This window comes from Leuresthes tenuis, unplaced genomic scaffold (genome assembly GCF_036924035.1).
Source record: "Leuresthes tenuis unplaced genomic scaffold, fLeuTen1.0.hap1 SCAF_5, whole genome shotgun sequence".
Classification (NCBI taxonomy): domain Eukaryota; kingdom Metazoa; phylum Chordata; class Actinopteri; order Atheriniformes; family Atherinopsidae; genus Leuresthes; species Leuresthes tenuis.
The window spans coordinates 5,401,768-5,414,559 of record NW_027325359.1 but is presented as its reverse complement, the minus strand read 5'-3'; the positions used below and the strand labels follow the sequence as shown (position 1 = coordinate 5,414,559).

At 40.2% G+C, this 12,792-nt stretch overlaps 1 protein-coding gene across 1 annotated transcript in view; it reads right to left on the bottom strand.

Moving 5' to 3' along the window:
• Positions 1 to 12,792, bottom strand: part of furinb (furin (paired basic amino acid cleaving enzyme) b) — an 85,564-nt gene that overhangs the window by 15,978 nt on the left and 56,794 nt on the right. Inside the window, exons 7-8 of the mRNA XM_072385554.1 lie at positions 3,087 to 3,175; positions 444 to 616 (exon numbers count right to left, since the gene is read on the bottom strand). Coding sequence (XP_072241655.1) covers positions 444 to 616; positions 3,087 to 3,175 — 262 coding nt within the window. The remainder of the gene's footprint in view (positions 1 to 443; positions 617 to 3,086; positions 3,176 to 12,792) is intronic.

The following is a 12,792-nucleotide window of genomic DNA, read 5'->3' as shown; positions in this document are numbered from 1 at the left end:
AGTATGAGCTGATGAGAAGCTTTAAGGTTTGCCTCTGTGATCATCTTAAAACGAGCAGCAGTGTTCCTGAGCCCACGTAGTGATTTCAGCTACCCAATTATGTCCGTTTCCGATGCAAAGCTGCCTGAGTGCCTGAAGTTCACAAACATTCACTATTGGTTTTGGGCTTTTCCCTCATCAACATAGAATTTTACAACTCCTCTGAATGTTTTAATTGTACTATGTAGTGTGGATTCTTATTTGACTGAGAAATTGTATTTTCAGATAATGAACTCACCCGATCTTTGTTCCTGAAACTATCAGCCTGTCTGGGAAGCTTTTTTCTAACATTTCCTTAAATAAAAAAAATGTGCTGCTGGGATCAAATCCAAAACTGTTTCACACAGTGTCCAAACTTTGTCAGAAACAGAATTGCACAAGTCCAAGCACATGAACTTACTGACCTTGGTAATTCCCTGGAGGAAAGCCTCCTTGGCCAGCTTGGCAGGGCCATCCAGTGACTTCCCGTCATCTTCTGGGCCCCAGCTGGCACTGTAAATGTGGATATGCTGAGGGTTGATGCTCAGAGAGTGAGCCTCCACCACGTCTGTCACTTCCCCGTCCAACATACGAACTCCTGTAAAATTCAGAGCAGATCAGGTTACCAAACTGGAAGGAGCTCTGAAGAAAGGATGACAGGTTAGAGGGGAGAGATGAATAAACCTGAGTGATGCACAGATCCAAAAAGCTTGAGCAAAAAAATTGAAGACTTGCCATAAAAAAGCTGAAAAATGGGTTAGAGCTAATCCTCTTTTCATCCTCAAGCACAACAAGAAAAACAACAAAACAGCAAGCAGGAGACAAAGGCACTTCATTGGTAAAACAAACACTTCACAGTGTTTGGGTTTTAATGAGTGAGCACACAAAACTTCACCTGCAGTTGCTCTGAGGGATACTACTAAAATACTACAGTATTCAGCCAGCACAAAAACAAAAATCTCGCTGGTTGTCAAACCAAGAAAGGCTGTTTCCTGCCCCAACAGATGCTAGACTGATACAGAAAGGACAAGCAGACAGATCTGACAGACTGCGGAGGAGATAGAGCCTCGCCCACATGTGCACGTGCATTGAAATGAGCAGAGGGTTTTGCAGAACCTCCAACAGTCTTGGGTGTCCACAGGGAAGCACTAAATGTCACCTTTCATCATACCTGAACGCAACCCTGTCTGTGCCTTTGAAGTTTGCAGCCTCAGATCACTCCTATGAACATTAATGGTTTTAGAGAGGCATGAAATGAACCACCCTCAAATAAGGTCCATTACCGGCAGAGGACCCCGTGACATCAGAGGCAACATTATGACCGACGACGTCCACATTAAGACATTTTAGACAACGTATGCTGATAGAGGTGCTGAAAAGGCAGTAATTACTCTGTGGTGGGATCGGTGCAACACAAGCTTGAATACGAAATAGCCCGTAACAAACTTTACGTGCAACATAAAGCTCGACGTTTGCTTGCTGGTCGTTATGTAAGAGCTGTACTGCAGTAGAAATGATAATTACTGTCGTAACAATTCCCATCAGCATCCTGCAGCCTGACGATTCTTTATTAAGACACTGCCACGAGAGTTCCCTGCAGCTGCAGTGAAACAGAGGTAGCAGGTAGAGATGCAGCACTCAGAGTGTGTGTGTATGTTCAGGTGGGAGGGGAAGTAGGTGGAAAGAATGCACAGAGTAAGCCAAGTAGGGTCAATTACAAGTTTTAAACACAAATCACTAATCATCATTATTCTGTAAGGTCAGACACATTTCATCATTTGTGCAAACAAGACTGATCCTCCTCTCACGTACACACACCCCCCCACACGCCTACACCCTGAGCATTTGGGAGGAAATGACAGCTGTTTATACACAATCCCCTGACCCCATGACGTGAACAGATTCACAGAGGAGTAATTTATGACAGCAGGACCAGCGCTCGGCTCTGTCTGGAGATGAATGGTAATGAAGACAAAGAATGAGAGTTATGAGAAACATCTGTGAACGGGACTGCTCAGGGCTCCACAGGCTCCGCTGAGTCTTGTTGGCTGCCATCACGGCATTGACAGATTGCTTGATGACAAAAGTCACTGAAAGCCTGCTTGGAATTCTCCATCAAGAACAAAATATTTTCAGGAGACAAAAAAGACAAAAGAAATTACACCCTTTCAGGCTTAATTTGCGATCGACATATCTTCTTCCTTAATGCAGATCAGCACACGCTGACAGCTTTATTACGGTTTAAATAAGAGCCCGCATCGAGGGATTGAGTTAATTCTTAAGCAGGTGATTTATAACTAGATGTCCACCACACCGGGAAGTCCCTTTTCTTGGCATCAACATTATATTAAATTTTGGCTGTTTCCTGATCAGAGAAGAAAGCAGCAAAGCACTTAAAAAAAACTTGACGACTTTGCGTCTAACTGATGAACGAAGGACCTAAAAAAAAAAGACAAGAATCTCAGGCAAAAAGCCAAATAAAGGTGAAAGGTGTGGGAAAAATGTTCAGTTTCAGTGTCAGTGACAAAACATTATCTGTTGAAGACAAAATATTTAACAGCTGCTTGGGAAAGAACAAATACTGTATCTTTTGATGTAAGATACCCAACAGTCGTTCTATGGATTCCTTTACTTGCAGTTTAAGTGAAGTTGTGACGTCCTTGACAAGAAAAACCTTCAGCAGCTGATCAAAAGCGAGTCCTCTCAGTGGCATTAGAACAAAGACTATCCACCACATGCTTCTCTCTGCAGCACTCATATTCAAACAAATGAAAAATACAGTCAGCCGGTCAGTAAACGACCATTTACGGAGCAGAAAAAGCGACAAAGGAATTCAGCTTTAAAAGCTACTGCTGTGTCATTAATGAAATGTAAAGACAGCGCTACAGTAGAACTGCAGCTGAAGGAACCCAGGCAGAAAGAAATTACCATCTTACTCAATTAATATAAATGTGCAGTTTATTGTGCATATTACTTCAAATTAAATCATGTCAAACTCATTTAAATGAATAAAATACCAATTACTCATTATGCCTAATTAAAAATATAAATGGAGTGCTCTGACTCACCTCCAATTTTAGCATTATAGGCCACGCCTACACCACAGACGCCATTGTTAGCTGCAGCTGCAACTTCTCCAGCACACCGAGTTCCATGTCTGGGAAAGAAGAATGAGAAAAGGAAAGATATCAATAATAAATCAATCCCACAACAAGCAAATGGATCTAAATGCAGTCAGCATGCAAATTCCTGATCGGCTTTGGGCTTTTAAACAACACAGCAGCTGAAGCGCTGCACAAAAATCTCCCAGAGCCAGGAGACAAACGTGAGCCCATCTGCCCCTTCTGTAGCCACAGCAGACTCGTTTATCTGCAGTAACAATGGGTAAAACTTTCTAACAGCACAGCAAGCTGCCACCTTTGTGCTGAAGATGATACACAATTAGAAATGTGAAGGACACAAGTGATTTCTTTTTCACACTACACAATGGACATCAACAGATTAAAAACTGGCCTGGTTGGCTGCTTCATGAAGCAAGTTACACTGACGTTGCAAAAACTAAATGTACCACAATCATACAAACCCACACAAAAGACTAAAATTGTGTTTTATTCCCTAAGACCTTGAAAACCCATTTTCCTCATCAACTTCTTCCAAAGAACAATGGGCCTTTGGCAGTTTTTATGAAGTTCCCTTGGACATTTCAGCCTGTGTGCTGCTATCTTACAGTTACAATTATAGTATATAGTTGCAAGAGACAAAGGGAGTTTTATAGTTGGAAAAAGTGATGTCATGTGTTTCTTTAACATGCAGTTCTTAACATTTGCTTCAGCAAGTGATGACAGTTTTGGGAATGAATACGACCAAACATTCAAAGGAGCAATGACAAAGCAGACCAACTCTGAATAAAGGGCTTTAAACGTGACTGTTGCTCATCATTAAACCAAGTTTTATATCAAGTTCAACAGTGTCTGCTCTTAATAAACGAGTTTGTTCATGGCTGTGTGGTTTTATATAATTCCATTGATGACAGATTCTGTTAGAAGTCTGTACAAAATGCGAGATCTGAGCAGTCTGAGAAACCCTGAAGACAGAATATCTAAAGAATCCTTGTCTGTTAAACACAACCACTTCAGAGAACTCCTCTTTTAACTTAAAGAAAAATGTATACTCGAAATCTTTACTCCTGTGACACAGGCTAAAGGCTACAGGGTTACTTGAGAAAAGGCTCTTCCAATAAAAGGAAAAAAGAAGACTTATCTGAACTCTGTGGAGAAATAAAAAGACCTGTCGAAAAGTAACTTTATCTTTACAGAAACTGGTCAGGGGCACATCCAAATGAATTATGAGACGTTATTGATGTACTTGAATTATTCACAGAAAAATTAAATAAATCTTTCAAGCAGCGTTGCGTTTCACAGATAAGACACATTCCTATAGAGCATTGTCCAACTGTCAAATACACCAACACTTCACAAACAAAATCCACTCCGAACACCGTTTTCATGTAAATTGAGCACATTTCCTTGACGTTTTTGTCTCGCAGCAGTGTTATCAGATTGCAAAAGGATGAAACAGGATGAGCATTTGGCATCGAACACAGGTCATTAAGTTTGTCTCCTGATTACAGTGCAGATATCTGATTAGAAAGTGCACAGTTTCCCACCCGTCTCAGAGAGGTGCCGTGTGAAAGTTACTCGAACAAAGCCAATTACGTTAACGGTGCTGTTGTAGATGAGGCGAAAATGACCTCCCTTCTTGTTCTTCAGACCTCACTGATGATGACGCCAACGTCTTTTCACAGGGTCAGTGGACGGCAACACCTCCAGCTGGAATCCTGATTGGACCCCGGGGCTCTGTGATATATAATCAACCAGCGAACTCTAAAACCTCGAGTAAAGAATGAGCTGCATTATTATAAATTCTCCTTCTACCTGCCAAGGGGGAAAAAAAAGAGCTTTGGTAAAATCTCACCTCTTATGAGATGATTTGTTTCATAAACTGAGCTGTCAACAACTACAAGTGTTAAAGTGAACTTTAAATGAGCAATCAATCTGAACCGACCAGGCTTATTTTTCAGAGTTTTACGCTCTTACACAAGGACCTTAACACGTATGGCAGTGTGAAATACCTCACAGAGGCAATTAAAATCGTATAATTCCTAACAAGAGGTTTACCGACAGTTTTACCACGAGCTAATTTAATACTGCATTAATAACAGCACTCGATGATGATCTGACATCTCCCTAGATAATAATATACTGAAATATGTTTGACAGGGATGTGATTTCTTAGCAGTTCTTGCAAAGGGGCAGGTTTTTTTGTGATCAAAGTAGCTTGAATCAATAATAAATATACTGTGACTCAATTCAATAATAATAAATGAAATAAATAATGAAACAAAAATTCGAACATAAAAAAGGTTGGTTTATGAGACATGAAGCACATGAGAGAGCTTGAAGCACAGCCCACAGTTTTGGTTAAACAGATATGGGGTATTTTTACCAGCAGGACATGTCTGTCTGCGTGTGAAGTGATCAGACCTTTCAGTGATTGCCCATTGTTCGTTATTTAATCAGAGCACTACAGAGGCACAGACCTGCCCGCTCGTTACGCTTTAGCTTACAACTTTGTGTCTGACAAATGTCTGACTTGTTTTACGAAGCTCTTGAACACAAAAGCGGCCGTGTTATTTTGTGAAGAGTGGGTGCTGAATGATGAGTTATCGATCAACTTAAATCACACAAACAAAAGCCCCTTAATATCCCTTCATTTTCTACACTACAAAAGTATGAGTAAAAAGACTTCATGCTGATGGCAGTTTGGCGTTGTTCTCTTCATTGACCAAGGAGAGCTGTTCATCAGTGCTAATGAGGCACAATTCAGCTAATAGCACTTTCACAATTAATGTGCCCATTTAACATAAAGCAATCATCGATGAGATCTACAGTTGAAGAAAGAAACGTCAAAAGCTGCACACCAATGCCTGCTTTCATGAAAAGCTTCCAAATTTCTATGAGTCGTGTTTTGGGGAATGACACGAAGGAACGCCATAAAAGTTTCTATTTCTTTTTTGCCTTGAATTCCCTTTGAGTGTGAGACTACCAAGGAGCACTGATTCTAAATGAGCTCACGTTGCTTTGGTGCTCTTCAACAAACAGACTACAGTGCGTGGAACTACTGACGATGGCCAGAATCACACAGTCAGTTATGTGACCAGCCAGATGGCGAGCCTGCACGTTGTAGCTGCTCTTTAATTGCTCGGCAAATAGCAGCTTTATGTGTCAACCGTCAATGACCTTTAGAAAGAAAAATTGCATATCTACACAATAAAAATCTTTCTGGCATCAAGCACCAACTTAGAAGCCTTGTCAAGACATAATTAAACAGCATTAGAAAATTAATAAATTGAACCAATAACAACAACAAAAAAAATGAAATCACAAAATCCATAAAGTGTAGCAGCTTGAAGTTTAGCTCAGCCTTTCAGCAGTGCATTCACAGCCTCACCTGAATCAAAAGGTATAATAAAATATGAGCAAACGACAATCAGTGGCGTTAATTTCAGTATTCGATCTGAAAGTAGGGTTATTTTTTCTTCCATGGAATCATGAAAAAAAGGACTCTGCACGGCACACATCCTCAGACCTATGAGCCACAGATGTGATGCCAGGCAGAGGATTCAGCCAAGGCCGGCAGGGTGAACATGGAGCCAGAGGCCTGAGAAGGCATTTACAGAGAAGCTGTACACATCAGCTGTTATGAATACTATCTGCATGTTCGCATACACATGTGTGCATGTGTGAGTACACGAGTGAGTGATTGACCTGGATTGAATTCAGCTAAAACTGTCAGAAAGCTGAACATACCCTCAGAGGCACAGACATGCCAGAGCAGACAAAAGGGTTTATGATGGGGCTACAATTTTTTCTTTCAAATGTCCGTGAAATTAAATGGTTTCCAAGGCACTTTACTGAATGCTTCCATTCTATACCCATTTAAAAAAGATTGGGAGAGGTGTCAGAGACACAGCAAGATGCGAGGTCAGGAATAAGTGTAGTTGGAAAATGAAAAAAATTCATTTTGTGCAAGAGACGTGGCGAGACAACTAAACACTTGCAACTCAGAGGAAGACAATTTCAGCAAATAGATCATTTGTATGTGAACTGGCGGTTGGCAAAAGCAACATACTCTGAAAAGTAAGCAGAGGACAAAAGACCAAACAGAAACACGGGCTTAGATAACAGGATGCTGAACTATTCACTCAACCAATGTGACTTGCTTTATCTTATCAAAAAGAGCATGAGGGACAGAGTGAGGTAATGCTTTTATCTCTCCTCCTCAGGACAAGGCACCATATTTGGTGAAGTCATTATGCAGACATGTCATTTAAGACAGTCTCCTTGGACACGATTCAATGTAACCAGAGTAAATACACACGACACTCGCAGCTTTCTACAAAACATCAATGAAGGTTAAACATAGCTGACATTTCAATACATTTTCATGAGTGAATGCACCCAGGATGCTTTGAGGTTCGGTCGCTCAGATCACAGCAGTATGAAACGTAAAACAATAACACATTAAGTGAAGTCCTGCACCCGGTCGCGTACTCCTGGATACTCATGGAAACATGGCATACTTGTTTTATCTTTTATTTTGCAGAAGGCTCTTGGCCAAACGCACAGGCAAAATAAAGCACTTTAAAGTGAGTGTCTGTGTGGCATTATGTGTTCTAGGCAGTGGTTGGCCGTCAGGGCCTGCAAGACCTTCTCTGCTGGCCTGAAAAATATCTGAAAAACAGACTGACGTTAATTATAGACTGACGTCCATGAATACTTATTAAATAATTCCAAATAGTCTGTCCGCTTCCTTTCATAATCTTTCCTTTGGTTGTGCTGATTCCAGAGTGTATTTTCATATTAAAGCATTTAACCAATCACATTTCAGCCATCATTTGTTGCCAGGGTCAAAGAAATCAGCCTGGAGGCCTTCACAATCAGTTCTGTGGGCCCTGTAGCATAAAATAAGTGTCGATGAAACTGTTGCTTCAACCAATCAGATTTTGAGTTGGCGACACCAAGGCCTTTTCTAGCAGGCGTCCAGTAACGTCAGCATATTCATACCCTTTGATTGGATAGTCAGTGAGTGAACTAGCCAGAGCTAACAAACTGCAACTGTGGCAAGCTGCATGAGCAAAAATATAGTTATGTTGATTTTATAGCAATTTTGTCAACCCACCATTGTGGGTTGCTGAAGCTTCGATGGCGATAGAAATTTTGATTGATGGAACTGAAACGCAGGAATAATCTGTACCACAGAGTAACAAGGAAAGAAAGGAGGATGGATTTTTTGTACAAATAATCAGGATTTTTGGTGAATAAAATGTTGCTATTTTAATAAATAATATGAGGTTGTTATTAATGCTTTTTATGTGTGTGGCAGCTGTAGCTGCAGTAGAAGGAGACTTGTGCACCCCGGGTTTGTTTCTTCAGTAAATGCATTTATTCTGGCTACACAAGTTATCTATCTTCGATGCAACAGCTCTTTATATTGCATTTCTGCATAAAAATATGTTTTTTTACAGCCATAAAATAGTTATTGAGGGTGGATTGATTCAGACGGAGCACTACTGAAGGTCTAGGTGTGAAATGCAAGACCCGCCCCTGGTTCTAGGGTTACATTAACGGGTCAGGGCAGGTTTGAGTAATAACAGTAGGGCTGGCTCAGTTTTTTGAGCTACATGGAACCATGCGGGAGCTGGTTTGCAAAATTGGACTTGCGAAAGACATTTGACCTTTGACAAGGCATTTGACCTTTGCAAAGAGAAATGACGCAGGACACCGGTGACTGGAATGAGATCTAGTCATCAGTGGTTACTTAAGACACACAGCAGGACCAAAAGGTCCAAGATATGGAATTAGAAATGACTGTGTGCTGCACTGGAGCAGCAGATTCTCAGTCAGAGACAAAATGGAACATAAAACTTAATGTGGAAGGTTTTCAAAAAGCTTGTAGCTCTTACTGTCTCAGAAAAACCTGAACAATGTGGACTCTGTTCTTATCCCTCTATCTCAGGGAGCTATTCAGCAGAAGCACGTGGTTTATACAGTGGAGTTAATATTTCCAGCAGTTTCAGTATTCATGTTCTCTCGGTCACTGTGAAAAAAAGAACATGCTTGTGTACAAGTAGCTGATGAGTCGCTGTTGGCAATGAAAGGATGGAGAAAACAAACTAAACAATCACAGTTTTTCCTTTCTACAAGCAGAGTGTGGTTACATGTCAGACTCTCTTTTCCAATATCTTTTTTGAATCTTTCTTAATTGTTTTCCTTCTAAAATCAGGGTTGGTCCATCTTTTATTTCCTCGCTTGTATCATTATAAGTTTGTCCTTTGTTCTGTAAAGTACTTAGGGCTGCAGTTCTGCTTGAAAGGTTCTATTTAAAGCTGAGCTGAGACAGGTAGCAGCTTAGATCAGCAGTAGTGACAAAACAGTGCATGGACCACAAGCTCACAGCAAATACACTAAAAAAAATTAAATAAATAAATAAATGTTCAAATCTGAATAGAAAAACATTTACAGCTACATGTATTTGCCTCCGAAATATATTAAATTTGCTTGAATTCATTAAACGGAACCGTTTCCCCTAGATTCAGTTGTTTTTAAGGCCAATTTAAAGAGAGTGGGGAGCATTATTTTACTTGTAAGGTATTGCTTTAGCTCGGTCACTGAACTTTTGTAATCTATTATGGCAAAATCCACTTTAAAAGAGGGGCACAAGGAATTTGGCAGCACTTTTTTTTTTTTAATAAAAGCCCAGTTAAAATAAAACAGTAAAGACAGTAAAGAGTATCCTGACATTTGGTTCATAAACTGATCCAACTTATGAAACATAAAAATAACAGTTTCAAAGTTCTCTTGGTATCTATACCAGGACTATACTAGATCTATACGATATCTATACCATAATCGAGAACGACAAATTAGCTGTCCAAGCTGTGATAACGTACTTGCTCATACAGTATTTGGAACAGAAATATGTTTGTTCAAGCATAGATGAATTATGTTTAGAGATAGTAGAGCGATGTCGCGGCACATACACACTAATGTGGTGTTTATGTTGTGTTGCATAGAGCATGTGTGCTAAAATATGCATCACCAAGTGTGACTAATGTCTAACCAAAACTGGGCTAAAACGCAGGATGCGTCTCTTGGCATAGCTTTGTTGCTGTATGTGTTTTAAAAGGGACTGAAAAGCAGCCGGTCACTCTTGCTGCCAAACGGATTAAACTATTTTCTGCTCTACTCAGCTCAGCTGTGGCCTCAGGCAGGTTACACAGGAGAGTCAAGTGGAGATTTCTTTATTACGCTGGCAAACACAAAAGTTCCATCTCCAACGTTAGAAAGATGATTTGATTCGATCTCTAACAACAATTACTTCAGATCTGAATGCCTTTTATTCGGGTAAACACAAGTTCAATACTTTTTCTGCTTACCCATAGTGTTCAATTTCAGATCATCAATATAATGGGTGGAAAGTTGCACTCTGAAGCTGGTTTCAGACACCAGACAAAAATAGATATTCATAGACACAGTAGCTGTTAAATTCATACCTACGGGCAATTAAGACTCATCAGTACAGCTGATTTGCATGTTTTTTGAGGGAGGAATCTTGTGTAGAGCTGCAGGGGAATATATCTAGGTCTATAAAGAGGAGAGCCAGAAATTTAAATGTCTCTTATTTTACAGTGAGGTCCCACAGCTGTGTTGCTCTAAAAAAATCTATTATCACTGTGCTGTGTGGAACACAGAGAGAGAAGAGAAAAAAAAAAAAAAACTCTGCGAATGCAACTTATTGTGTCCATTTCCAAACAAATTAGATAAAGTCCTCCAAGCAGCGAAGCATGTTTAAATGATTTCAAATGGCTTCATATCAGTCAAAGTAAGTTACTAAGGAAGAAACAAATGGCCCAACATATAGAGGCGTGTGTAAACAGGGCTATGTTCAAACCCTGCAGACACAATTGCTTTAACATCCCATTCATCAGTATCTAGTCAACTGGGCTGTGGTAATATTGATCGACTCTGGGTGATCAGTAATGTCTTGTACAATGGGGTTCAGCTCAGGACTGTCACCTCCAATCACGACAGACAATACCTTACTAAAATGTTCGAAAACAGCAGCTTTAAATCACACTGTTGCTTTCTTTGAGAAAAAAAAAACCTTACTGCAAGTAAGCAGAAAGAAAGAAAGACAGAGAATTTGGGTCTGAAAAATGAAGTCTACGCCAACATCTCCTCCAAGACGTCTGCCTGGCCTTCAGAAAAATAAACAAGCTGCACCAGGCAGAGTAAACAAGATGGAGGCAATCTGAATTACAGCATGCAGGCTTGACGAATGATGGCAGCTTAGTAAATTATAATGAAAAACGTTGGGTAAATGGCACAGCGCAGTTCTGTGCAGCATCCAATAGCCATAATAAATATAGAAAAAATAAATTTTTTTGTGATATAGCCTATTTTTTGCTGTCTCCATTCACACTGGAGTGAAAAAGTCAATGCAAAAGTCTGAGAACACCTTTGTAAAACTGTCAAGTGTTGGCTGAGACTGACAAATGAGGTCTCATAAGAGGGCTCAAAAAAGTTACTGATGCAAAGTATGCAATGTTTGTCTCGCTGCAGAGCATCTTCTACTCATCACAGTGGCGTGAGAAACACATTGCTATAAAAAGTGTATATTTTCATAAAATACTCCACTCCTTCAAACACTAAGATAAAACCATGTCTTATGTTACAAACACTTGGCTTCAGGTGATGAGTGTGAACGCGTGAGGAATTTCAATTCGACAGAATACTGTGATGTAAAATGTGTCAGAAGAAAAAGCAACAGCACAGTGCAGGCGAGACCTGCTACGTCAAACACTGTTACAGAGCTGCTACAGCAGAGGAAGCAGGAGTTATGTGTCTTCTTTCATTTGTGCACTCCTTCACTCTGTTTTGTCCTGCATCAACCCCTTGTGACACAGATTTATTGCTTCTACAGTCTCAGATATGCATGCAGAGTATGTACAGCAGGGATGTGGCTTTCCCGAGGACAGCACAGGCAATTTAATTTGCATTCACATCCTAAAATAAGGTGACTCCAGGCCTTAGTGACTTGTCATGGCCAAGGACACAGCGTCTGCAGATAGGATTTGACCCGTCTTCTACTTTCTATTTTTTCATGTTTTGAAATTGGAATTCAAATTGGACTGAGGTCTGTTTCGTGACTACTAAGAGCAGGCAAGTTAAACTCAGGCAAGACTTTTAGACAACATGACTGAACAATGTAAGACATAATATGAATACATGTGTAATCAAAGGGAAAACACTGATCGAGGAGTGCTAATAAAGTTTTGTTCAAATTTCTTTGGCCTGTAAATTTCCCATTTCAGAAATAATAATTTGTTCATTCAGAAACAAGCCTGCATCATTCCTAATTAATAGGGTTGGATTTAAAAAACAAAAAACAGGATTGTCACCTCCTCTTAAACTGCGAGGCTTCCCACAGACATGAAATGCAGGGGATGCCCGCTCAACCTCGACTAATGTCACAAGGAGTTTAACAATAGAAAAGTAAGATGTGTGTTTTTCTGCAGCAAGTGATGCATTTACCTTTTTCCAATTCCCTGCCTTTCTGCTGAAGAAGCACTTTCATGGTCAGCAAAACAAACAGCCATGTGCCATGAAGGACAAAGCAATTTGTTGAGGCAAGAGAAGCGTACAAACACTC